Source organism: Rhinolophus hipposideros (assembly GCF_964194185.1).
Source record: "Rhinolophus hipposideros genome assembly, chromosome: 15".
Lineage (NCBI taxonomy): Eukaryota > Metazoa > Chordata > Mammalia > Chiroptera > Rhinolophidae > Rhinolophus > Rhinolophus hipposideros.
In genome coordinates, this window is record NC_138061.1 from 59,525,353 (window position 1) to 59,552,924 (window position 27,572).

Sequence of the window (27,572 nt, forward strand, 5' to 3'; positions counted from 1 at the left end):
TATGGTCTTCCTTTCTCTCCCAAAATATCTGGTAACCAAGACAACATAGACATGTCACTGGGCTATCATCCAAAAGAACCTAACATTTCTCAATACCTAAACTATGTCATGAGCTATGCTTGCTTACAGGAATTGAAAAGAATTCACGACTACAAAGACCAACGTGTAGAGCACAAAAAACAAGATGGTGGTGAGGCATCGTATGCAAAAAAGAACCATATGCAAAAGGGCTTAGTGCAACAGAGGAGTAACTATGCACAGCTAAAATAATCACTCCAGGCCACAGCCCATAAATACAGAAGTCTCCCAGTCAGGGAGAAGGTGCTGTAAGAGCCTAAGCTCACTCTCCTCCGTTCCTCAATCGAAGGATCAAGTTTTTGCTCTGCTTTACTGAACTCAGTCTCCTAATATTGGCGCAAATGGTAGGCACTGGAAGAAGGACCTTGGTTTGGGTCCCTGACCCAGAAGGGTCAGATACATGGGATTAAAGAGATGATTCACATCCTGGGCAGGACAGTGAAAGATTTCTTCAGGCTACTCAGAATAGCGTGCAAGTTGAAATTTATGAATTGTTTATTTCTGGAATTTTCTATTTAATATATTCAGATCCAAGTTTGACCACAAGTAACAAATTGTGAAAAACAAAACCACGGACGGGTGGGTGTAGGGGGGGGGATTACTCTATATCCCTATAGGACAGTGCTTGGTGTAAAATGAGCCTCATTAAATATGTACTGGGTAAAAGAGTGAAATAAAACTAAAACAAAAAACCTTCCTCACATAGCAGAGAAACGACTTTTCACTCTACAAATTATGTGCAATGAAAACATCTGGACCTTTGCAGAATCTCCTCCCGAGTCGGGGGTAGAACTTATCACTTGCGTCTAGACCACAAAATATGGCAAAGGTGATGGGATGGTCACTTCTCGATTGCAGTGCAATATACGACGCACCTCAGCTAACTGGAACAGGAGAGTCTCCTGCTGGCTTTGAAAAACCAGGCTGCCATGCTGTGAGATGGCCACATAGCAAGGAACTATAGAGCCTCTTGGAACCAATCGTGACCCCTGCTTTACAGCCGGCAAGAAAGCGGGGATCTCAGCCCTGCAAGCACAAGGAACAAATTCTGCCACCAACCCCATGAGCTTGGAAGAGACCACTGAGTTCCAGAAGTAACTCAGCCAGGACAACACTTTAATTTCACCCTTTGAGATTCTAAGCACAGAATCCATGTAAGCCATGCCTATACGTGTAAACTACAGAAAATGTGAGGTAATAATAAATGGGTGTTTGAAACTTCTAAAACAAGAAGAAAAGAAAACATCTTGACTAGTCAGTCCTCAGAACAACCCTGGGTAAGAGGCAAATTCTTCCCATCAGCCCTATTATACAAGTATATACTGGCGCCTGAAAATGAGCCATGGGGAGGTCACAGAGCAATGAAACCACTCCTAAAATCCTGCCACGTCTCCCTTTGACCTCGTGTGTCTTACTTCGTTTTCTATGATGAAATCCATAGAAATCCATAGAACCAATCTTTGGCATTAGACCCAAGGAGCACATTGGCTCCTGTCTGAAACTGCCAGTTAGCACACTATTTCTCTCACTACATTGTTGAAAAGGCACAAAATGCGACAATAGTAAAGGAACAGGGCAACGGAAGAATTTTTAATTCTCACACCATTCTCTTTCAATTTTAAAATGATTTTTGTAACAGCTGCGAGTGAAACAATGCTAAACGGAAGACGAACTCGGCCACCCGTAGCTAAAATGGCCTAGTGCCTTCTCTGCCCACATCCACAATGGACGTTGACTGCAACGCCCCCAACAATCCTCCACTGGCCCCACCCCCCAGCCCGGAAACCCTCCTCCCTACTGTGCCCGCCCTTCTGTCAGAGAGCTGCTCGTGATTGGCTGTTCTTAGTGTTCGCCGCTTCTCCGGATGTGACGTGACGCAGTGAACCGGAGGAACTACGCGCACAGACAGTAAGGGGTGGGTGTACGACCGCGGTGTACGCTTCTGTGTTTCGCTGCCCCGGAAGGGGAGCTGCGCGGTTGAGGTGACCGGGGACTGAGGTACTGCTCCGCGGGGATGACAGGCATCCGAGGTTCAGCGTACCCTTCCCGCCGGCCCCGCGGGGCCGCTGGGTGCTTCTCGGGAGGGCTGGAAGTAGCGGCGCAGCTTGCTGCGTCACAGCCTGGCGGCGCGTGAGAATCGTCCTGCGGGTGACCCCGGGCGTGGGGGAGGCGACTGCGGGGCCGGGGCTGGGTGCGCGGGCAGGGGCTCGCGCTTGCTGTTGAGGTGCTGAATCATCCCGGCTGGCGGGCCGCGTAGCCGCCGCCCGGGCGGATAACGGGGTACGTGAAGCAGGGCGTGTGGAGCCGACTTGGGGAGGCCGGAGGCCGGCTGCCGGCGCCCTGGCAGAATCAGTGAGCTGGGGACTTTGTCCAGGATCAGGCGCCGGGGCTCACCCATGCTTACAGCAGCCGACGGGGTTGGTGTTTCGTAGCTGAGGAACGTGAGGCTCAGGAGTGAAACATTCGCGCGCGAGGTCACTCCTGGCATGAGGCAGAAGCAGGATTCCCGTCCTGTTGTTACGCGGCAGGGAGGCCGCGCTGACCTCCGTGGGCCTCGTTCCCAGTGGGTGGGTTGAGGACTAAGGGAGCTCCGCTGCAGGCTGAGCTGATGCAGTGGTGTGAGGGTGCTAGAAGAACCGGGTGTTTTCCCAAAGGACGTGCCCAGCTATGTGCACCCGGTGGACACAGAGCTGGTGACCGAGCTGGAAGCATGCTAGGACGGGTGTCTTCAGCAAGGAGTCTTGTGTGCGGTGGGGCTGGGTGAAACGTCCTCCTGTGTTCCGTTCCTGGAGGTGGAGTCGGTAGGACCAGAGTAAGGCCCGGGAGTCTACACTTTAAGCTACATCTCAGGTGCTTTCAATGCCTTGAATGTCTTTATATCATATTCTTCAGGGAAATAATATTTGGCAGAAGTTTAATACTGTTCGGCTTCCATTGACGTCGTACAGTCTTGCAATGCAGTATGACCTTCAAGGATGATTCATCTCTTCCTTGGATGACATTCTTCCTCTGCTCAAAAGTTATAGAGTGTTCTTTTTAAATTTTCCCATTAAATGCTGGTATAAATTTTAAGTCAAAGCCACGTTTACAAAAGCCATCGTACACCCTGTAAGTTTTCTTAAGATACTAACCTCCACTCTGTATTAGCCACATGTCTCGTACAGCGTCATACATTTTGTTACTGTTCAAACTGTGATTTAATCCTGATTTGGTGATCCATCTCAAACTGGGTTTTGTGAAATGGATTTCTTGAATTAACCAGGGACAAGCAGAGGATTCATCATTAACATTCAAAAAGGTCACTTTATTCCATCTTTTGTACTAAAATATGGTTGGTTTCTTCCTGTCTTTGGAACCCCTATGTCCTTTCCTCAATTGGTTAATGGGTTATTTTTGTGTGTCTCTAGCATTTTAGATCTGCTTGGTAAACCTGGTGTACCACCACCATGCTGGCCGCAAGACTTGTGTGTCTCCGGACACTACCTTCCAGGGTTTTCCACCCAACTTTCACCAAGGCATCTCCTGTTGTGAAGAATTCCCTCACGAAGAATCAATGGCTCTTAACACCCAGCAGGGTAAAGATAATCTGAATGTTTTTACATTGTCTGTCTGTCTCTCTGCGCCCCGGGAACTTTTTATTTTTTTATTTTTTTTGATAGTATGAAGCTCCCTGCTCTACCATTAGTCATTTACTGAAACAGCCCTGATGGTATCCCTTATCTCATATAAAACAGAACTCCTATAACTGTTCCTTTACTTACAGTTCTCGAGTTTCTCATTTAGAGTAATTGGAAGGCTTGAGAGCTATACAGTACAGCATAGAGATCGTGCTATAATCACGATATCAAAAGCTTAAGAACCTAGGAATGTTACCAGTTGGCCAATAGCTTTAAGACATTACTAAATATGTCATTTCAGCTCTTGTTCAGAGAATGATTAAATAAAATCTGTCAGGTGAGAGAAACCCATTTCCTTTAATAATAGATTTCCCCTCTAGTAGTCAAAGTAGAAGTATAAATTTTGAAATGTGAGGTAGATAAGGAAATATACAGAATTTAAAAGGAGACAACGTTTTTCCTCTTAAATTAACTGTTCGACTGTTGAAAAGGAACTAAAACTAAAGGTAGTAGTCATCCCTCGCTTTGGCTTTCTGTTAATGAAAGATACCTTTCTTGAGCCCATTTCGCAGATGAAAAAATACAGCTAATACTGAATGCATGTTTTTGAAAAGTTAGCATTTAAAATATAATTCTCGAGATATAAATAAAATCTGTAAGTTATGAAATGGACAATTATTCTGAAACTTAACCTAAGAAGTTAAGTTGTAATGAATTAGTGAGTCACTTTGAACATAGAGCACAAATAGGGTCTCCATTTAGTTTCTTAGATTGGCTAACATACTTTCATAGTGCAGTTACGTACATGGAAAATACCATATTACTTTATATATAGTTTTCTAGTGTAACAAGATCCTTCGTTTCATTTTATTGTTAACATTCTGTTTTGGTGTGGGTGGTGTGTGTCTTTGTTTTCATGTATGTCAGGAATATGCCACCAAGACAAGAATTGGGATCCGGCGTGGGAAAACTGGCCAAGAACTCAAAGAGGCAGCATTGGAACCATCAATGGAAAAAATATTTAAAAGTAGGTGTCAGTCTTTAGTTTTTAAATTAGGTCTATCAACAGTTTCCTAAAAATGTGCAAATTGTGTACATGTGCATTTTCTGGGAAGAAAGGCAATCATTTTTATCATTTTCAGGGATCTAATGATGCAGAAAAGATTGGTACTTCAAACTGGTTTCAGTGGTTCCCAGTCATAGTTCTTCCAGAGAAAAATTTTGCTTTCATCGTTACGTTTTTAAGGATTGTTAGTTAATATGCCATAATCTAAAAGGTATTATCCTTTATGGAAGTTCATTTGAAGTTGCATAGAATCTTCATTCAAGCATATAATATCTGTATGTTTTAGGTCAAGAGTTTGTCACCAAAACATAGGTGTTAAAAGCCTAACTGTTCAGGAAGGGTCCTCTTAACTGGCTGCCCGTATAGGGCTTCTCAGGAAATAATACCTTCATGAAGTCAGTTTGGTTCCCAGTTTGCATTTCAGCTGTGCAAGTTCAGAAACTAGATTATTAATCTACCCAAAGCCAGTCAAAGAACGCTACTGCTCCTTAACCTAGCAAAATGTCAATATATTAGAGTGGGAGAGAGCCCTAATTGGTATCCCTCAGGGCATTTCTGATCAATAGGTTGGCTCTAGAAACCAAATTATATGAATCATAGCGACAGAATAGTAACATTCTTAGTGAACAAATTTAGACTAAAGGGAATAAGATGGTCTTTATGAATACCTTTATCCAGTTAAAGTTGGTGAGCTTGTTTCTCAGTACTCTAAAACAAGAGTACCCTCTCCCTTGATGCTGCTGCATAAACACTGATTGCATTTTTCTTTGGTTTCTTTTTTTCTTGACTCCACTTAAAGGACCATATTTGCTAATAGCACTTTAGACATAGTGTGGTAACGACTGTTAACATTTCTTTCTCATCTTTATTTTCTAAGTGTCATGAGAACATACCCCAGACTTTTATCAATAAAACATATCACTGAAGTCCCCCCACATATACAGACACACTGCCTCCTCCAGTTTTGTTAGAGTGAGATTAAAGGTTAATCAAGTCTGATCTATTTTGTACTATTACAACTGTTTTTACTAGACGCCTTGTCTTAAGGCCATTTCTATGTCCCCACATGTGCAAATTACAGCTGTTACAAAGAAGTATGGCACATGTTTTATTTCCATCTTCTAAACATTGAGCAGGGTTTAACCACCAGCATTTTAATTTAGTCAAGACATGACAGTATTAACCTGAATTTCCTCCTGTGTTCTATAGTTGATCAGATGGGAAGATGGTTTATTGCTGGAGGGGCTGCTGTTGGTCTTGGAGCATTGTGCTACTATGGCTTGGGAATGTCTAATGAGATTGGAGCTATTGAAAAGGCTGTGTAAGTAAATTGTTCCCAAACTGTTCTAGCCTTAAAAGTTTCCAGTTTTCTCGTCATCTTTACCTTTTGCCACTTCTGCAGTGTTTAATGTCTAATCTTCCAACTATGTAGAAATATACATGAAAAATAGAATCTCTTGTTTCCCTGACATAAATTTATCCAAACCTAAATAAAATCTTTTCCCAAGGTTATATGTGTTCAAGCAAGGAGGAAATGTGTTGCTTTATGTATGAGCCAAGTGCTTATGTTTTTCGCCATTTACTTTTTTTTCTTTTTTCTTTTTTAAATTTATTTATTGGGGTGACAATTGTTAATGAAATTACATAATTCCAGGTGTACAATTCTGTATTACATCATCTATAAATCACATTGTGTGTTCACCACCCCGAGTCAGTTCTCCTTCCATCACCATACATTTGATCCCCCTTACCCTCATCTCCCTCCCCCCACCCCCTGCTATTTACTTTTTACGGTAAAGTCAACATATGCATCATCATTTTCATGATAAATGAGTGAATAAGATTTAGAGCAGTAAAGTAGTATTTCTCAAGGCCTCCCAGCTAGTAAATGATTCAACCAAAATTCATATCTATAATCTTATAAATTAACCATGTTGTGTTTTTTGCAGAATTTGGCCTCAGTATGTGAAGGATAGAATTCATTCTACCTATATGTATTTAGCAGGAAGTATTGGTTTAACAGCTTTGTCTGCCCTGGCAGTGAGCAGAACTCCTATTCTCATGAACTTCATGATGAGAGGCTCTTGGGTGGTAAGTCAGTCTGTTTTTGTTTTCCTTTTCCACTACATATCAAAAGACAACAAATTGAGGGAGGGATGTTAAATGGAAAGAATACCTTACTGCATTGAACAAGTGCAACTGAGACAAAGTAGGAAGTACTTTATGAGGTAAGCTTTTCTTTGTTGCATATGTATTTTATAGCAGCAAAGGGGTTTGAAACCGAATTTACAGGCTTGTCCTACTTACCTAGCAGCAGATACCAAACAGCTTCTATTTTATAGCAATTTACTAAAAAATAAGGCAGACCCAAAACCATTGTAGAGGTCAGTGGAAAATACCTGTCACAAAAACCCAACAAGCATTCTCTACTACTGAGAGTAAAACAGTGCTGCAACTATTCTGCATTTTTTTGACCCTGTATAAGTTATGTATTCAAGGAATGTTTCTTGAGTATTTGATGTTTTGCTAGATACCAAAAAAGGATTTCAAATGTGGTGCCTTTTTTCCTACTATCTAGTTGAGGAGATGAATTGTAGTAAGTGTTGAAGGATATACAATAAGAAGTAGAAAGTAAAATCAGTTGAATCACTGTTTTTGTTTTGGACTAGTAAGGAAATTCCATGAAGGAGACATTTATTTCATCAGGGCTATTAAAGCCTAGCATTTTCTATTTTGGGAGAGGACAAGGGTAGTCCAAGTTGGCAGAACAGCTTGAGCAAAGAAGGTAGTCAGTAAAAGTACTTTGCAATCCCGTTAGAGTGAAGTTCAAGTATTTGAGGTCTGGAGTGTAAAGAAGATAATTAGGGAATGTTTGCCAAGCTGAGGAGAGTGCCTAAGCAGTGAGAGCCCATTGCAGATTCTGGAACAGCAAAACTCTGGTGTGCATTTGAGTATATAAAGCTAAGGTGGAAGAGACAAGTAGGTGTACTAGTTATGCCTTTGTAAGATCTGGAATGAGGCATGATAATGGGAACTAGAGCAATAAGAGAGGCTGGACGAGAAAATGGGGGGGAAAATGGGAGAGTTTCTGTAATACGTACAGCTTTCCCTTGCAAACTGGTTCTCCCCATACGTAATCCAAACCCCATCTAATTTCCAAATCCATAATACTTTCAGCATACTACACGTTTCAGGAGAACCATTTAACAGTAGTATTGCTGTTTGGATAGTCTGATATTCTTAGGATATTGTGTCTCAGATCTTGTCATGTATTGCCTAGCCTAGAGGTTGTTGAAGGCACAGAATAAGCATGGTGCTTATTCAGTTTTAATCAAAGGTAAATAATTTAAAGTAGTTGTTTTTGTGATAAAGCAAACATGGCTTATTGAGGAAGATTAAAATATGCAAAAGAGTTTAGCCCCTAAAATAAGACTTCAGAGAAGTGTTGTGCTTGGGCCATGTTCTCAACCCCCTGTGGGTGTAAGATCATTTTCACCTCCTGTGAGGGCTTAAGTAAAATAGTTTGGAAAGCCAGACAGGTGTTACAGAGGTGAATATGTGGCCTTTGGAGGGGTGCAGACACATACAGATAATGTCAGCGGTGGTACCAAGTGCTTTTGGAACAGAGGAGAGGCATCTGACACCTCTCATGGCAGCCAAGGGACCTACCAGTAAACCTTCCCAGACGAGGAGGTAATCTGTCCCGACCGGCAGGACAATGCAACGTGGGACGAGGGGAAGAAACCTGTTGAGGATGAAAAAAAAAGGGGAGACAGGAGACGCGAAGAATGGAGGCAAGACAGGGATCTGATCAAGCCTCAAAATTTTATTACGATGGCGGGTTATATATATAGCTATGTCAGATGGGGGTGGGATATGCTATGTCATAGGGTGGCGAGGTACTTGTCGCGGGCTGATAGGCTAGGACAGGGCGATGCCATATGAGGTACAAGGAAATGGGCAGGCTCTGGGTTTGGCGCGCGCGGGCTCTGGGTTTGGCGCGCGCGGGCTTTGGGTTTTGTGACCAGGAAGTTCTGCCTAGGCAAGGCCTGGGGATTTCTATGGCTTCCGACATCTCCTCCCTTTTTGTTTGTTTTAAGGAGGTGGGCCTTGACCGAGTGAGGGAACAGAGGCCTGGTTCCTCCAACGAGCAGAGCTCGTTATTGGATGGTTTTGGGTATCTTTTGTGGAGGAGAGGTAGAGATTTTTTGATACCAACCTCTATGCAAACCAGGTATGTTCTCAGGAAAGTTAAAGGGAGCCGACCGTTGTGAGTCGAGCCCTTTCCTTGCAAATGCTTTGCTTTGCACTCACCTCGGTGCCCATACCCCTCCCCAACTCGTGGGGGGAGTAGACATACCCTTAGTATTATGTCGTCCCCGTGGGGAGGAAGCCAAGATAGCCTTCTTCGAGGCCGTCCCCTGTTGCTAGCCGCTGATAATGGATTTGGATTGGTTTGGCCAAAACAGCATCGATTTGGTTTTTAATGAGGTCAGTAATGCGCCTAAAAGCCCATGGCCCGAAGGCTATTAAGAGAAGGATGCATAGGAGGGGGCCAAGGGTGGGGAGCAGGTAGGGGAGAAGTCCGTTGAGACCCGTCCAGAGTGGGTTTTCGAAGAGTTCTTTGCGTCTTTTTACTAGGTCCTCTTGTAGTTTTTTGATCTTGTCTCGGACGATCCCAGACTTGTTAGCATAGAAGCAGCAGCGTTCCTGTAAAGCTAAGCAGATACCTCCCTGTTCTGCAGTGAGAAGATCTAGGCCTCGACGGTTTTGTAAGACTACTTCAGCTAAAGAGTCAATCTGATCTTGGAGATCATTGATGGTCCCAGAAAGTGTTTGGACATCATCTATCAGCTGGCGTGATAGTTTATTGTAGGACTGGACTGCAACACCTACTCCCGCGGTACCCGAGGCTATTCCAGCAGTAATTCCTAGCCCTACGAGTAAGGGAATGGCTGTAATAGCACGCTTGTGGCGCCCGGTGGCAAATTCTAGGCTGGGGAGAGGGACAGGTGTGTCTCCTGGGATAATAGAGATATCAGGGAGGAGACTAGCTGAGACACAAAGTCCAGTCCAGTTGGTGGGTAACATGGTGTAAGCGAGGCTGTTCCCACATATGAAAACTTGTCCAGGGCTAGAACACAAGGTTCCGTTAACTTGAATGATGTTAGAACAGTTAGTAAAAGTGACAAACCCTAGATCTACATCAAAAGTGTTGTTTTGAAATCGTCCCTGATAGCAGGGGGAGGTATTAAATCCTACAGGTTGAACTCTAAGAGGAAGGGAGAGACGGGAACAGTTAGAGATTTGTGTGTTTACTGTGATATTGGAGGGGATTGCAGTAGGTATGGGAGTTCCCATAGTCATGCAAAGCCAGCAGTCCTGGGCAAGAGAAGGGTTGGAATGATTTAAGGCCCAGAAGGTGGATTCGAGAATGTTGTTGGTTTGTGTGTCTAAATCCATATCCCGGGATTTTGGGAGAGCCAAGGGGTGGTAAGTTAAAGGGGGGAATAGGTGGTGGAGTATTTTTTGAATGTGCTCAGTGACAAGAGTCTCTTTTAATATGTCATTTGGCCCTCCGCCATCTGAAATGTGGACAGGCATTTTAGTTGGCCAACAGACTTTATTTCCAATTGTACCACTGCAGCCCGCCTGACTATATTTGTTATTGTCAGAGAGGGAGGTGGAGTCCCAATCGCCTCCGAATGTGGCGGACCTACGTCTCAATAACATGGCTGTGAGATAAGTTTGGTTGTCTGAGCCAGTACAAATTTGGGTGGTTGTGTAGCAGGAAGAATGCATTTGATCAAAATAGCTGCATTCGCTGGGGCAGGGCGGTGGTAGTCCTGCAATGGGGGGAATAATGCGGGGCTTATTGGTACAGGTCCATTGTGTTTCATCTATTCCTAGTCCGAATCCCCCCTTTATATTAGGATTATAGGCGAGGTAGGCTACTTTATTACCGCAATCAGTGGATGCTAAGTATGCTAAATCTACCTGTCCTTGTGGGGCTGGCTCCTCGGTGTGGGCACGGAGGTATCCACTGGGCACTGTGCCTCCCGGGCAGTCACATGGGTTGCCATAGAGCTGTCTGTATAGCTGCTCGCGGCTTACGGGGGGCCCAAACCCTCCGTAAACGGGGATGATGAGGAATGTGAAGAGTGTCAAAGTGAAGGACTCCATGAAGAACTTTATGTCCTGTGAAAAGAGAGAGATTTTCTCAGGGAAGATATCCCTGGAGTCTTTATGTGTTATTTGGATTTGGGGTGTTGACAGGCTTAACGAGACGCTCTGGCAGCCATCGCGCGCCGCCTTCCTGAGAATCATAAATGCAGGCTGACCCACGTCCCCAAATGAGGACTGGATCGGGGCCGTTCCATTTGGAGGTTAATGGATCTTTCCACATAACTGTAACATTTTTATTTTTTTGTTTCTTGGTGCCAGAAGCGATCGGCAGCCGATTTTCCCTGAGCGTCAAGTTGTAGGAAATTAAGGGTAAATAATGCATGGCTGAGAACATTACGAGGAGATCCTTTGGTCGGATAGGCAGTGGTGGTTTTTAACTTGTTGATGGTGTTTTTGAGTGTCTGGTGGGCTCGCTCTACAATGCCCTGGCCTTGGGGATTGTAAGGGATGCCAGTGACGTGTTTGATTTGGAATTGAGCACAAAAGGCTTGAAATGCCTGGGAGGTATACCCTGGTCCATTGTCTGTTTTTATAGTTTGAGGTTTTCCTAGTGTGGTAAGGCATTGGAGGGTATGGGCTATGATGTTTTTTGTAGCCTCGCCCCCATGAAGGGTGGCAACCATGAAGCCGCTGAAGGTATCTATAGTTACGTGTACATACTTTAAATGGCCGAATTCAGGAATATGTGTAATGTCCATCTGCCAGATTTGTCCAGGGAGTAAGCCCCTTGGGTTAACTCCTAGGTGAGGAAGAGGCAGAAAGGTTATGCACCCTGAGCAACTTTTAACAATGTGTCTAGCCTGATCTCGGGTAATTTTGAATAACAAGCGAAGTGTGTGGGCATTGACATGATGTAAGTTGTGGAATTGGGTGGCTCGCGTTATAGGATCTAAGGTTAAGGGACATACTAAGCGGGTATGATTGTCTGCTATAGCATTGCCCTGTGAAAGGGGTCCAGGGAGGTCAGTATGAGCCCGAAGATGACTAAGGAAAAATGGGGTCTGTCTTTGTAGTATGAGATGTTGTAGTTGTTGAAAAAGTTTGGCAGCGCTGGTAGAGGGCTTGATATATGGCACTGTTTCTAGTTGGGGCACAGACAGGGCGATATAGGCACTATCAGTGTACAAGTTAAAGGGTGACTCCTGTAGTTTTTTAAACACTTTTATAACGGCATAAAGTTCAACAAGTTGGGCAGACTGAAATGGAGACTGCACCTGAAATCTTTGTGAGTTAATGACATATGCTGCTACGCCAGAAGAAGACCCATCCGTGAAAACCAAGGCGGCATTTTGTAATGGTTTAGTGGCTGTTATCTTTGGAAAAACAAAGGGATGTAGTCTGGAGAACTGTAGGAGTTTATTAGGGGGATAATGATTATCTATCTTGCCCTGAAATGATGTAAGGGAAATGATCCAGTCATCGTTATTTTGGGTTAGCCAATTAAGCTGTTCTTTAGTGTAGGGGAGAATGAGCTGATCAGGGTCCCTGCCAAAGTGTTGTCGGCTTTTTTCTCTTCCTATCTTAATAAGTTTGACTACCAGGGATGGGTATGTGACTAGGACCTTAGACGGGGAGGAGGGTAAATGAACCCAGAAGAGGGGATTATCTTGCCATAAGACCCCAGTAGGTGTATGAGGGGTTGCACAAATAATGAGGGAGAAGGGCTGTTTGTATGATAGAAAGGTGACTTGTTGTTGTTGAATTGCCTTTTCTAGTAATTGAAGAGAGCCCTTTGCCTCAGGCGACAGCTCTCGAGGGGAGAGAGGGTCTGAGTCTCCCTGAAGAATATCAAAGAGGGGCTTGAGGTCTCCTGTAGTGAGCCTTAAGTATGGTCGAAGCCAGTTAATATCTCCCAAAAATTTTTGAAAGTCATGTAAAGTGTATAAATGACTAGTTTTAAGTTGGACTTTTTGGGTGGTTATGGACTGATTATGTAGCTCAAATCCCAGATAGTAGTAGGGGTCTTTGAGCTGGATCTTATTGGGGGCAAGTTGGAGTCCATAAGTGGTAAGATTGTGAGTTAAGTGTTGGCAGCATTGGAGTACCTCTGTGGTGGTCTTTCCTGCTAGAAGGATATCGTCCATATAATGAATAATATAAATAGTGGGCCATTGTGTTCTAACAGGATCCACAGCTTGTGCCACAAATTTTTGGCATAGGGTGGGACTATTGGCCATGCCTTGTGGGAGGACTTTCCACTGAAAGCGCTGCATAGGACCCTTGAAGTTGGTTACAGGCAGGCTAAATGCGAAACGCTCTCTGTCCAGGGGGTGTAAAGGAATGGTAAAGAAACAATCTTTAAGGTCTATAATAATCTTGTGATAGTTAGCTGGGATAGCTGTCGGGGAAGGGAGGCCTGGTTGGAGGGCTCCCATGGAGAACATGGTTTTATTAATTTCTCTGAGATCCTGAAGGAGGCGCCAAGACCCAGACTTCTTTTTAATAACAAAAATGGGTGTATTCCATGGCGAAGTAGTTGGTTCTATATGTCCTGCCGCTAATTGTTCCTGCACTAACCGAGAAGCTGCGGACAACTTTTCCTCAGGTAGTGGCCATTGGTCCACCCAAACGGGGGAATTATCTTTCCATTTTATCTTCTCCGCATGGGGTGCAGGAGGATCAATGGCCGCTAGGAAAAATCCTGACTGCCTAATCCTTGTCGGTTAGGGTTGGGCTTTATAGAAAGGGGATTTTTTATCCCTTGACCAGCTTTTCCCAGTCCCTGTCCAGGGAGATAGCCTTGGTTAAGCATCTGTTGAGCAACTATTTCGTTGGGGCTGCACATGATAAGTTTGAGTTGTGATAGGATATCACGGCCCCACAGATTAATGGGAATTCCAGAAATAATATATGGCTGGACCTTACCAGTATTGCCCTCTTCGTCTTCCCATGAGAGTATTTTAGAGCTTTGTCTGGGATTGGCTGATTGTCCTATGCCCTGTAGATGGGTATATGAGGCTTTAGAGGGCCATGTTGAAGGCCAGTATCTATCTGAGATGACTGTTGCGTCCGCTCCCGTGTCTATTAAACCTTGAAATTTTTTTCCATCTAAGTACAGGGTTAAAAGTGGCCTCTCTAAAGTGACCTGTTGTATCCAATAGGCATCTGAGGAGCCGAAGGCGGACTCCCGTCTCTTTGGTGTCAGATATTGTTTATTAGAGGTGTCTAATGGGAGAAGCACAAGCTGTGCTATCCTTTGGCCTTTTACTATGGATACAGGGCCCAGAGGGGCCGAGGCTAAGAGTTGTATGAGTCCTGTATAATCATTATCTATGACTCCTGGGATTATATTCAGGCCGGCGAGGGAAGAGCTGCCCCGTCCCAATATAAGTCCAAATGTTTCCGGGGGCATAGGTCCCGTCGTGGTGGTGGGAACGAGTTGGACCCCTTGGTCTGGGGTTAGTATCGAGTCGGCGGCGGCACAGAGGTCCAGTCCTGCGCTTCCGGGGGTAGCCCGGTGGAGGGAACCGACACTTGAGCTGGGAGGATCTGAGGACTTGGTTGTTGGGGAACAAACCTGACAGCCCCTAGGTTGTGTCCCTATGGAGGGGCCAGGGGCTGGCCCCGACTGGGGTTTCCCGGTTTCCTGGAAAGGGGGATACCTTCAATATCTGTTTTAGAATAACAATCAGAGGCCCAATGTTTGCCCCGTCGACATCTTGGGCACACGGTGGAAGGCATTGGTCTGGAGGGTGTCGGTGGGGGCTGTGATGAATTTTGGGGTTGTGGACCTCTATTTTTTATTGGGCAATCTCGACTAAAGTGTCCAGGTTGTTTACAGGAGAAACATAATCTAGATTGTTGATTAGGAGGCTTGTTTGAGGCAAAGTCTCGGAGGGCGGCTCCGATAGCGAGTCCCAAGGTATGGGAGGCTCCAACCCCTGAGCATAGTTTAATGTAGTCAGCAAGGTTGCCTCCACGGTGGGGGCGAATGGTTGCCTGGCAAGTGGGGTTAGCATTTTCATAGGCTAAATGTTTAACAAAGGCGCTATCGTTCTCGCCTTCTCCGACCAACCGTTCGGCGGCGTCGGTGAGTCTGCTGATAAACTCACAATATGGCTCCTCGGGGCCCTGACGAATCTTTGCCAGGGAGGTGGTAGCGGAGCCTCTTGGAGGTAGGCGGCGCCACGCCTTGAGACCAGCGTTCTGAATTTGAGCTAACAGCCCCGGGGGAAAAGTTGCCTGGATTTCATTGGTATGATAGGGTTTTTCTCCTAGTAATTTATCCCGAGTCCATGATCTTGTTGTTCTATTTTCACTATTGCGCTGTGCTATCTCTCGGCAGTTTTCTTTAAACTCTGTGTGCCAGAGGACGTGGTCCCCCCCAGAAAGGGTGGCACGAGCTAATTTAAACCAATCATTGGGTGTGAGCCAACGGTCACTGAGACCTTCAAGAATTGCCAAGGTGTAGGGCGCTGTCGGGCCATAAGAGCTTACTGCACCTTTTAAATCTTTAATATGTTTGATGCCTAGCCGGTGATATTTTTGGCCAGTGGGATCATTGGAGTTGGGAGTGTTATCTTCTGGGTCTTCTGTGTCAGAGGCCTCATCGGCCGAGGGGGGATTATGAGAGTCGGGGGGTTCATTGTCAGTCTCTTCCATTGTATCCTCTTGAGAGGGTGGGCCACGGTTTTGGCTGCGGGTAACTGGAAAGGTCATTAGGGTCTTTTTATTAAGTATTGGGCCTTTTTGAGGTTTTTCAGGGTTTTGGTTAGGCATTAAGGTTTTAAGTTCTTTTTCAAGGGCATGCAGCTCCTTTAGGAGTTGCATATGTTCGCGTTTTTGTTGGAGTGTCTCTCTAAGAGAAGAAATTTCTTGGGTTAAAGATATTTTTGCCTGCCTAATGGGATCGGTTAAGGATGGGGTGTTTTGAACTAGGGTGTCTTGAGGGAATAGGGGTGGGTTTGGGTTTAAGACTGGGTTATAGAATGTTGGGAGTTCCTGAGGGGGGACATAAGGGGGAGGGGTATGTATTTTTTGTGAAGGGGCGCGCAAGGTTGGCGCGGCGAGGCCCCAGGGATCTTCTTTTTTATTATAGCGGGCAGCTTGTTCCTCTAAATCTATCTGGTCTCTTGGGGAGAGCTGGTCCTGATTATTAAAGGCCAAAAGGGAAGGGTAGATTTTAGGGGGGTCTTTTAATGGGTGATTCTCTAAGGCAGAGGCTTCCTGATTATCAGCTTGTTTTTTAGGTTCCTCTGGCATGTCTATTGAAACAGATTGGCAGACAGAAGGGGGGCGGGAACTCTCTTTTAGGACTGTTTCCCCTGTCTGTAAGATCTCTCTAACATCTGGGTCTGAGGAACGTATTTTTAGGATATCATTAATCAGATTCCAATATGAGAATGCCGATACAGGGACCTTGTTGGGTCCAAAAACCCGATAGTAATCATTAAAACAGTCTCCAACTCTCTTCCAATATTTTTGATCAATCGTTCCTTCTTGGGGGAACCAGGGGCAGATATCAGAGACAAAACTGAAAAACTCACGTAAATCTTTTTTTCTAGCCTTAACTCTCCGCATCTTGAGAGATTCCTTAATACCCTTAAGGAAGAGTTCATGTGAACTCAACTCCTGTCCCATGTCAATCACCTACTCACCAATCTCTCGTCCTTCGCTGGGCGGCTACTCCAACGTCGGGCAAACTTGGAGTCTTTTCTTACGGGTGAATACCTCGTGAACTCCAAACGAGCCTTTTTACTGCCGAGGGGGCTGTCGAGTCTTGTCCCTTACGGGCTCGAAACAAGCCACACTCGCGCCGGGGAGGCCCTCGAGTCTTGTCCCACGAGTGAAAACTGCGTGGGCTCGAAAGAAGCCAGCCCGTGGAGGCTCAGGGAGGGGGGGGGGGCCGCGGCGGTTTCCAGAGTAGGTGTCCTCATAGAATCTTCGTACCTCGGGCCCCACGTTGGGCGCCAAAATGTCCCTACCGGCAGGACAATGCAACGTGGGACGAGGGGAAGAAACCTGTTGAGGATGAAAAAAAAAGGGGAGACAGGAGACGCGAAGAATGGAGGCAAGACAGGGATCTGATCAAGCCTCAAAATTTTATTACGATGGCGGGTTATATATATAGCTATGTCAGATGGGGGTGGGATATGCTATGTCATAGGGTGGCGAGGTACTTGTCGCGGGCTGATAGGCTAGGACAGGGCGATGCCATATGAGGTACAAGGAAATGGGCAGGCTCTGGGTTTGGCGCGCGCGGGCTCTGGGTTTGGCGCGCGCGGGCTCTGGGTTTGGCGCGCGCGGGCTTTGGGTTTTGTGACCAGGAAGTTCTGCCTAGGCAAGGCCTGGGGATTTCTATGGCTTCCGACAGTAATCCTTGAGTAAGTCAGACAAATAGGAAGGAAATAGGCACAACAAACAGAGAGGCATGAACCTGGGGCATGCTTGCAGCCCTACCCATTCAGTGTAGCTGGAGCATGGACAATGGAAAGGTAAGAGCCAAAAAAATGGAACTGAATCATGAAGTACCTTAAAAGAAAAACAATTGTGATAAATATCCTGAAAATGCTTTGCACCGAGATGTATGAAGTAGTTTTTAGTAAGTGTTTCCTCCTTGGAAAATGGGAGAGCAGAACCCAGTGTGCTTTCTGTATCAATATGAGTGAAGTCTTTCCCATTCTCGGCAAAAATAGATGTTCTGTTTACCTGTCCTTTGCATCAGAGGTTGCCCATTCAGGTGTCTGGGTGTCAGACATGTAGGTCAGTGAGGCAGGGCTGCTTTGTCAAAGGGGATTATTGGCATCTAGAGAAAAGCCTTCCCCACTGACAGCATTCACTTCAATTGTTTGAGTAGTTGGCCAAAACAAAATACCTGCTGCCTGCTTCTGTCCAAAGGCTGCAAGTTTGCAGTCACTGCTTTAAATTTCCTAAAGATTCATTATTGTCTTTCTTACGTTATCTACATTTCTTCCTTGTTATTTATGCACAAGGAATATTTAAATGTCATAACAATGGAAGTCTAAAACAGGCAAAGAAAAGGGGAGAGGACCAAATCAGCCAGAAAACTAGGAGGTTAGAAACGTTGAATCTTATTTCCCATCTTTCCCATGTGCTTCTATTTTTCAGGTTTTCATTTTGGTAAATGCGGAGTTCATGCAGTGTGATATAGATATATGTATATATCAGTATGCTATATAAGAGGGGTGCCAAAAAAAATGTATACAGCTGACTTGCACTCATCTTTTGTTATCGGTATATATTGAGTTACAATTTTAATGCAGCTTTTTCCTTTCTTAAAATGTGTACACATTTTTTTGGCACCCTCCGTATATATTCAAATTGGTATATCATGACTAAGTTTTTTAAATGCTTCTTGTACTGTCAAAATCAATATAATTAAAAATATTTATTCTGGGATTGTTAAAGGGATTTTGTTAAACCTCGAATGAGAAGGAAATTTGTAAAAGATGGTGCTGTCAGTCAAAGCCTAACTCATTCACTTGAAGGTGTCTGCAAAACTTGAGGTATGGCAGTAGGGGGCGCTCTTGCTAAGCTGACCAAATTGAAATAAACCCAAGGTCTTTAATGTGCTAGAAAAATACAGGATTTTATTTATTATCCTTCGGTTTTGTAAACATGCTTTATTGGAGGGACTAACTGAACTTAAAACTCGTTGGTTTCTACTTTGTTGTTGTATAAGAATCGTTTTTTCTTAGTAATATGTGTCTTTCAGGCAATTGGTGCAACCTTTGCAGCCATGATTGGAGCTGGAATGCTGGTACAGTCAATACCATATGACCAGAGCCCAGGCCCAAAGCATCTTGCTTGGCTACTACATTCTGGTATGTTCTGATTTTCAATTGTTATTAAGCAGTCTTTAATACTGTATTTTCGGTGGCTCTTCACAACCATAAATGATTTGTACGTAATGTAATTAAGCCTCATGTTTAGAAAACAGTTAATGATTCTGATACTGGTTCTAAAACCATGGGCATCCCCAATATTACACTTGCCTTCTGTGTCTATAATAGTCTATAGTAGTCTGTAATAGTATATGTCGAGATTTCTTTTTGTGTATTTTGTCTAATACCAGGAATATTTAAAATCTGATAAACATCACTTGAGAATTGTTTTTGTTGTGTATCTTTAAAAAAATAAAAAGCAGGGTGAAGAGAAGGAAGAGGTAAGACACATGAAAGAGTAGGAAATTTTTGCAGTGGAGCATTGGAGAAAAAGCAGTGCTTTGGGGTGGGGGGGCAATCTTCAGAAATGCACATTTGTGTTTGATACACTTAGCTGGGTCTGTAATGAGATAGTTCTTGGCCCAAAGTTACCACGAGCCGGGGCAAAGGCTGTTCATCCATGTATTGCAGGACAGTTTTAGTATCATTTTAGGTATAGGTTGTGATAGCTCCCTTAATGCAAATATTTTAAAGTTTAGACAAAGTGTTTTCCACTTCAAGTACCCCAGGATATTCTGTCTCTGGGTTAAATAAAGAACCAACGAGACCCAGAAACAGAAACACTCCTTAAATGCATGTTCTCTACCACAATGCAAGACATAAGTATTTTTCTGAAGCTTCGAGGGAGACAGGCTCTGAGATGTTTTAATATGATTAGTAAATGGAAATTCGGTTTTTGGCACTCAATATTGACAAATTTGTGATGTGAAATAAGTCATTTATCTTCTTCACGTGCTATCTTTATTTTGGGAAATGTGTGTGAGACAGCATGATTTCCCAATCTTGGTTTTCAAGTCTGTCTTCTATTGATTATTAGTTTATTCAATCATAGATAATCTCCATGGAGCTTTATATCCTGTTTCCCCGAAAATAAGACCTATCCAGACAGTCAGCTGTAATGTGTCTTTTGGAGCAAACACTAATATAAGACTTGATATTGTGTTATAGTATAGTATAGTGTGGTGCGGTATAGTATAGTATAAAGTAAAGTAAAGTAAGACCGGGTTTTATATTAATGTTTGCTCCAAAAGACATATTACAGCTGATTGTCTGGCTAGGTCTTATTTTCGGGGAAACACTGTAGGACAAAACATTTGAGAATGGGGGGGAGGTGGAATATTATCTTCCAGTACCAATAACCTACTTTTAAGAAAAGTAATTATTCAAAACATAGTATGTGCATTTGCTAACTATGTATCCTTTCATTGAAACACAAAATTCCTCACCATCTGAATTTTCATATTTATGTTTCTGAATCTCTATTGTAGTATTTTGGCCAGTGAATAGAGTTCTGCACCTGTTTCCCATTTTAGACACTGAGTTCCTGAGAAAACAAATTCAGTGTCTTTTTATCTCTGATAAATAGTAGACACTTATACTTACCGAACTGAATTATAATAGCTATGTGTTGTGTGTCTTTTTTGTTATTTTCAGTTGTACAAAACAATGTAATAGACATTCACACCCCTCACAAAGTGATAACCCCCATGCACCAATCTACTACCCCTCTGACATCGTATATAGCGGTTACAATTCCATTGACTTTCCACCCATTCATTCAGTGTTTGATTTGTTAGGAGTCACAGGACTCAGCATATAGTTGTCCTCAGAGCTAAGGTTTATTACAACAGAAGGATGCATGACAGGAACAGCAAGGGGAAAAGATGCAGGCAGAGTCTGGAAAAACACACAGTCTCTCTGTGCTCTCTCCTTCTGTGAAGGGACACACCAAGAATGTGAAAAGTGCAATAACGTGCATTGTTTCTACCCAGGGAAGCCCCTTAGAGACTCAGTGTCCAAGGTTTTTATTGAGGGTTGATCATTTAGGCACCCTCCTAGCAAGTATCAAAAGCCAGACTCCGAGAAGGAAAGCAGGCCTAAAGCATAATTCAGTGTTAACACAAGTAGTATAACCATTTCGGTTAGAGAGTGGCTCAAGTGCCAAGTTCTCAGATATCCGTCAAGGACTAACCTTGCAAGGAGGCTTTTGTAAAGATAGCCTTAGGCCTGCTGTGTCAACCCATTCTTGCACAATATGAAGGCCAGTTTTTTTCTTTCTTTTTTTGTTGTTCAAAATATGCTTTATTCTTCATAAATATCTTCAGAATCTGTACATACATTAGCATGTTCATTTCATAGATAAGGAAGCTGAGGGTGGGTGAGGTCACACTCCAGGAAGCGCCGAAATCAAGGCTAGCATCCCAACCATATTTCTTCAAGACCCACACTGTCCATTTCTTCATTCCCTAGCATGATGGGTTTGGATGACCCAACGGCAACCACTCGCAGCATCTAAGGGACATCAGAGCTGGCTTTTGACCTACTAGTAACATCCAGATACATTCCATTTTCGTTTTTTATCCAGATGTTTAGCACCACCATGTAGACACAGCTGTGGTCTCAATCAGGACTAAGCGATAATTTGCCGGAATTACTGAAATTTTCATTGAAAAACTATTGTAATTGTTATTCCCCTGCTTTATTGAGATATAATTGATACCTAACGTTGTGTGAGTTTAAAGTATACAGCATGTTGATTTGATACAGCACAGTTGCAAAATGATGGCCACCACTGCATTAGCTAACACCTCCGTTCCATATTTACCATTCATTTTTTGTGGTGAGGACATTAAAGATGTACTCCCTTAGCAACATGAAAGTGTGTGATACAGTGTTATCTGTCAAAAGTTCAGAAATAACTGAAGTAAAACCAATGTAGTATCGAAATAGTAATTAGTAAAACTTTATTGTGCACACACCAAAATGACAGTTTGCAAACCAGGAACACTCAACCGAAAATATGAAATGGGGCTGGCTCAGGGGTATATTATTATAAAGCAGCTTACGTAGTGAGAAAGCAGTGACTGTTCTTTATAGTGATTTTCTGTGGTTATCTCACACCAACCTTGGGAAACAGATTAGGTTTTCCTTAGAATTTCCAAAGGCATTAGCAAGAAATGACCCAGGTAGGGTAAGCTAGTTGTACAAAATAAGCTAAACTAAGCTTTATTTGTATGACTAAACTGGTTTTCTCTGCCCAGGGAATGTTTAAGGCTGCTCTTCGTTTGTTTTTTATTTTAACGACATCGTGCTATATATTAGATCCCCAAACTTGTTAGTCTTATAACTGGAATTTTATACCTTGTTAGTCTTATAACTGGAATTTTATACCAGTGCTCACCATTCCCCTCTACCCAACTCCTAGTAACCACTACTCCACTCTCTGTTTCTCTGAGTTTGACTTTTTTTAGCTTCCACATATAGGTGAGATCATACGGTATTTGACTTTCTCTGTCTGACTTATTTCACTTAGCATAATGCCTTCAAGGTCTGTCCACGTTGTCAAAAATGGCAAGGTTTCATTCTTTTTTATGGCTGAATAATATTTCATGGTATATATGTACCACCTCTTCTTTATTCATTTATCCATTGATGGACACTTCGGTTGTTTTCATATCGGCTATTGTGACTAATGCTGCAATGAACAATTAAGATCCTGATTTCAATTCCTTTGCTATAAACCCAGAAGTGGTGTTGCTGGATCACATGGCAGTTCTAGCTGGGATTTTTTTTAAAGAACCTCCGTATTTGTTCTCTATAGTGGCTGTACCAATTTGCTGAATGCCACTTTTCATTCACAATAATAATGCTGAGTTATCCTTATTAGATTTGTAGTTGATTTGTCCTTAAGCAGCAAAACGTCTATTACCATTTAAGACTTTTACCAGAAAGTATCATTGAAACGTCTCTGAATAATCTCCTTAAAAGTTTTGCTGTCAATTGCAAAATTGATGGAATTTTTATCCCATGTCTTTCCTAGAGCAAAAAAATTTTTTTTTAATTATTCACCATCATGAAATACAATTACCTTATGACTTGATTTAGAAAATGTTATTCTTGCAAAAGAAATACACTGGTATTGAAATTTCAGTATGATGATAGCTTTGTGCCTATTTGTGAATTAAACTAATGTTTAAGTAAAGGATTAACTTGTTCTGCGCACTACTGAAGTAATGCCTTGCCTAAGATTTTTTTTATTGAGCTTAGCTTCATTTCCTTTGCTTCATTATATTGATAATTTTTATGAAGATGTTTATAAATATCTGACAAATTATTTTTTATAAGCTGTGATAACATTCCCTACTGTGCAAGGTAACAGCAGTGTCTTTCCTTGAAGTTTCTGTATTTTTAGATTAGCATGTACTCATTCTCTCATTTTACTTTGTTTCCTCTTGGCAGCAGTAGGTTTGACTTTGACTTACTTTAAGCCATTTTATCTCAATTCTTACATATATGAATGTTATTATAAAGATTAGTATTAGATTCAGATCCAAATAATGAACTACACAGAATTTGACAAAGTTACTAAAAATTTCAATTAGTGTTTGTACTTGTGAGCTGTGCCTATTTGACTAGAAATAATGTTACTGCTATGATTTAGAATTTGGATAGCCACAAGGTTTGGTTGTGGAATTTGGGGGGTAGTATAACGTAAGTCAGGAAAAGGCTTTCTCTAATCATACTGTTTAACGGTCAGGTATATAATGTGTTCAAATGGCATGTTAGTTAGCAGTGGCACTTGCCCCTTGGCTGTTACTTAGTAACTACTGAAGGGTCCACTTGCTCTTCCCCCAGGTGTGATGGGAGCAGTGGTGGCTCCTCTGACAATATTCGGGGGCCCTCTTCTCATCAGAGCTGCGTGGTACACAGCCGGCATCGTGGGAGGCCTCTCCACTGTGGCCATGTGTGCACCCAGTGAGAAGTTTCTGAACATGGGCGCTCCCCTGGGCGTGGGCCTAGGTCTCGTCTTCGTTTCCTCACTGGGTAAGCCCCTGTGCCTTGACACTTGGTTCTTGGTTCATGATGTCCCCAAATAATCTTACGTAATTAGGTATTCTACTGGAGGCAATATATTTAGTCATTTTTAAAAGTTGTTTAAAAAATACATGCTAATTTGACTGAATTTTCTTATTTGGCATCATAGTAAACCATTAGTATTGGTTTTACCAAATACGTCTAAGATGGCAGAGGTAGTCTGCAAACATGAAAATTGCTCTGATGCAAGAATCTTTCTATAATGTGGGCCAGTGACCCTTTGAAGGAATGAGTATCATGGGTTTTGAACTGAATGTACGTAACATTAGATGGTGCTTATACTCAGATGTTATCTGTGCAGTATACCAAAGAACATTTGTTTAAGCAATGTTAATTATAAACCCAGTTATAGAAAAGTCCTTTCTTAAAAAAAAAAACAACAAAACTTTTTTCCCATTTTGATTTCAGGATCTATGTTTCTTCCACCTACCACTGTGGCTGGTGCCACTCTGTACTCAGTGGCAATTTATGGTGGATTAGCTCTTTTCAGCATGTTCCTTCTGTATGACACACAGAAAGTAATCAAGCGTGCAGAAATAGTACCAGTGTATGGAGTTCAAAAATACGATCCCATCAATTCGTAAGTAGTCTTTGATGCCTTCCCCTGTCACATAAAAACAGCGGAGTTATTTTATCCTATTTTGTTTTATGGCTGTATTCATTTCCTAGGGCTGCTGTAAAAATTATACAAACTGGATGGTTTAAAACAACAGAAATTTATTCTCTCGCAGTTCTGGAGGCTAGACATCTGAAATCCAGGTGTCATGAGGGTTGGTGCAGTCAGAGGGTTCCCAGGGAAACGTGAATCCCTCTCCTGGCTTCCTGACAGCCAGCAGTCCTCACTGGCCCATACGTCGCTCGGTCCCTGCCTCTGTCTTCACATGGTGCTCTTCTGTGTCCGTCTCTGTCCCTTCGCTTCTTAGGACAGGAGTCAGATTAGATAAGGCCCACCCTACTCCAGAGTTAATTCATCTTGACCCACATCTTCATTACATTTGCAAAGACCCTGTTCCCAAATAAGGTCACCTTCACAGATGACCAAGGGTTAGGACTTCAACATATCTGTGAATTCAACCCACAACACTGGTCTTGGCATGTTTTACTATTTTATTTCTGTTGCTGTTGGGTCTGTTCTCTCTCTAATAAGCTATGTATCCACAGAAGTTTGATTGTCTTACAACTAAGTATATTTAAGTATTCAGTTAATGAAAAGTATTTTACCTATTTTTGTTAATTAGCCTTATGGTGCTCTTGTTGGTCAATTTTATATTTAACAAACTTTAGAACTGAAGAAAAGATGTACAGTCAAATATTAGTTGTTGGAAAGTGTACATAATTGACTTGAAATGTTTAATACAAAAGCCTATTTTATTAAAAATTGGAAAACACCTCAGTTTGAAAATTTTATTTTGGAGATATTCAAATTTAGCTGATATTAAGTGTTTTAATATAATAATGCTTTGTCATTTTCTTGGCCTCTCCACCTAAGTTGGGTATTTTATTTAAATTTTCTTGAGTTTCATGGTATCATCACATTTTTGAAAGGAATTTATTTTTTTCTTTAAAGCTAAAAATATAATTTTTTTTTAAATGCTACTTATAATGCTTACAGATTTAACAGTTTCTTTATTTGGGTGAAGGGGGTGGAGTGTTACGGGGGTATATTATATTTTAAAATGCCATATTTGGCGTCTAACACATTTTTGTAAAGGTGTTTCTTTGGTTTTGTTCTGATTTTATTGTCTATCACCCCTTTTTCCCCCCACAAGATAACTGTACTCAGAGTGTTAGAGGATAAAATAATGTTTTTTAAAATGTTTAAACTTTCAACATTTAAAAGATTAATCTGCCAGAAGAAAATCTTGGCTGTTTTCTAGCCTCGGACTTCTTTGTTGGCATCTTTTTAAAAATGTCCATCTTATATACTTAGGACAGACAATCAGTACTGCTTTTCTTCTTTTCTAGATTAAGAAAAAGCCTTTATCGGGTGGCCTGTTAGCTCAGTTGTTTAGAGTGTGGTGCTGATAGCACTAAGGTTGCCGGTTCAATCTCCATATGGGCCACTGTGAGCTGCGCCCTCCTTAAAAAAAAAGAAAAAGAAATAGCCTTTATCATTGTTATTAGAATTAGATCATATTTAACGGGAATTGTTTTCTTTTCTAGGATGCTGGGAATCTACATGGATACATTAAATATATTTATGCGGGTTGCCACTATGCTAGCAACTGGAGGCAACAGAAAGAAGTAAAGTGACTCAGCCTCTGACTTCTTTAAGGCATCAGCTATCTTTCTTGTTTAATAGAGGCAGGTATTCATTAAATAGTTTGTTCAAGCAACTTTCGTTGAAGTTTAGAAGATAAGAAGTTATCATCATGTTTCAAATGTTCCAGTAATGTTGATGCTTCAGGTCTGCCTTTTCTTCTGGAGAATAAATTCAGTAGTTCTCTTCTAAATAAGCATACACATGTCCAATGCTCATGTTTGAGTGATTCTGAAATATTTCAATGAATGTGAAAACAGATTTGTGTTGTGAGAATTTAAGTGTTTTATCTATTTTTAAATTGATTTGGTTAAGTATTATAAAAATTAACAAACTTCTATTTACCTGCATTTATTGTGGAATGCACAATGTTAACAAGTAATGTCATGAGTAACATAGAGGTTTGGTGAGGGGGTCAGGGGAAGTACAGCGTCACCTACAGGCCTTCTGTGACTACATAGTACTTAGGAATTGTGTCAGTGGTGGTGAGCCAGTGAGACGGCTCATTCGCTGAACTTATCAAAAGAGCATAAAACAAAGACGTAGGTGATGCATTTTCCTACTGTTCCTTGTAGTGCTCTCTTTATAACGTACGTGGGATCATGTTTGGCTTCTCATTGTTTGACATTGTTCTGACAGTCCAGAATTCCATTCATATGGAGAATTCCTTATATATAACGTGTGTGTGTGTGTGTAAGTTTAATTTTTGATTAAGATTTAATTTTTGAGTCTTCTAGCACAAAACATCCTTAAAATAGCTTCTCAGGATAAAATATTCAAACCATGGAAACTTGTACTTTCTAGTATACAAACAATATGTCCATAATTGCTGAATTTTTTGCATATTTATTGAAATGCTTAATAGAGTACACATTTGCCTTTCTCATCTCTGCAAGCTTTGAAGCTTTTATTAGAAAATCCAATTTATGACTTACACTTGAGATTATGAAAACAGTTTTTCTCTTAAGACTTGGTTTCTTGCATTTCCTCTCAGACTAAGCACTAGGAAAAATGAGTCATTCTTCATGAACTGCATCGATCAAAAATGTAATGGGCAGAATGCTTCCTTGGTGTGTCCCCTAGCTGAATTTTCCTTCTCTCCTGCGTAGACCATTACTTTACTCTCTTGTGACATTTGTAAGTTTTTTGATAACAGAAGAGTTTTGGAAGTACCTAATGAATGAAGTAAGTGTATATGGTTATTGAGATGATTATTGTTTTTGATGAGCATTTGCTGAAATAACTTCTAACGACCTCAAATTACATAGGATGCCTATTTTTGAAATAATAAAGGTTCCAGCCAGATGGTGTTCGCTCTATAATTTTTCCAGCTGATCCATATGTATACCATTTGAACAGGGGATTTGTTCAAGAAAGCAACTTAGTCTCTTACCTAGTATAGTATATATAGTACAATATGATTCTGACTGGTACTTACAGCTAAACTGCCTTTCTTTGAACCCCAACTCTTCCACTTTTTATGTGACCTAGGCAAATTAATGTAACCTCTCTGCCCATTTCCTCATCTATAAAATGAAAATGATAACACCTCATAGGTTTAAAGTGAAATGTGCTGGCACTTAGTA

General features: G+C 42.0%; 1 protein-coding gene across 9 annotated transcripts; it reads left to right on the forward strand.

The window, feature by feature from the left end:
• Window positions 1-1,932: 1,932 nt before the first annotated feature.
• On the forward strand, window positions 1,933-27,291 carry GHITM (growth hormone inducible transmembrane protein). 9 transcript variants are annotated; one of them, XM_081073972.1, is made up of 9 exons: window positions 1,933-1,986; window positions 3,486-3,653; window positions 4,623-4,722; window positions 5,971-6,082; window positions 6,711-6,852; window positions 18,623-18,731; window positions 23,487-23,675; window positions 24,135-24,306; window positions 25,890-27,291. In XM_081073972.1, the coding sequence occupies exons 2-9, from the start codon at window positions 3,525-3,527 to the stop codon at window positions 25,972-25,974; spliced, it is 1,038 nt and encodes a 345-aa protein (XP_080930098.1). In that variant the 5' UTR covers window positions 1,933-1,986; window positions 3,486-3,524; the 3' UTR covers window positions 25,975-27,291. The 9 variants fall into 9 exon arrangements, with proteins under 9 accessions (XP_080930098.1, XP_080930092.1, XP_080930090.1 ...); XM_081073966.1 differs by having other exon boundaries at window positions 1,936-1,993; XM_081073964.1 differs by having other exon boundaries at window positions 1,941-2,076.
• The last annotated feature ends 281 nt before the right edge of the window (window positions 27,292-27,572 follow it).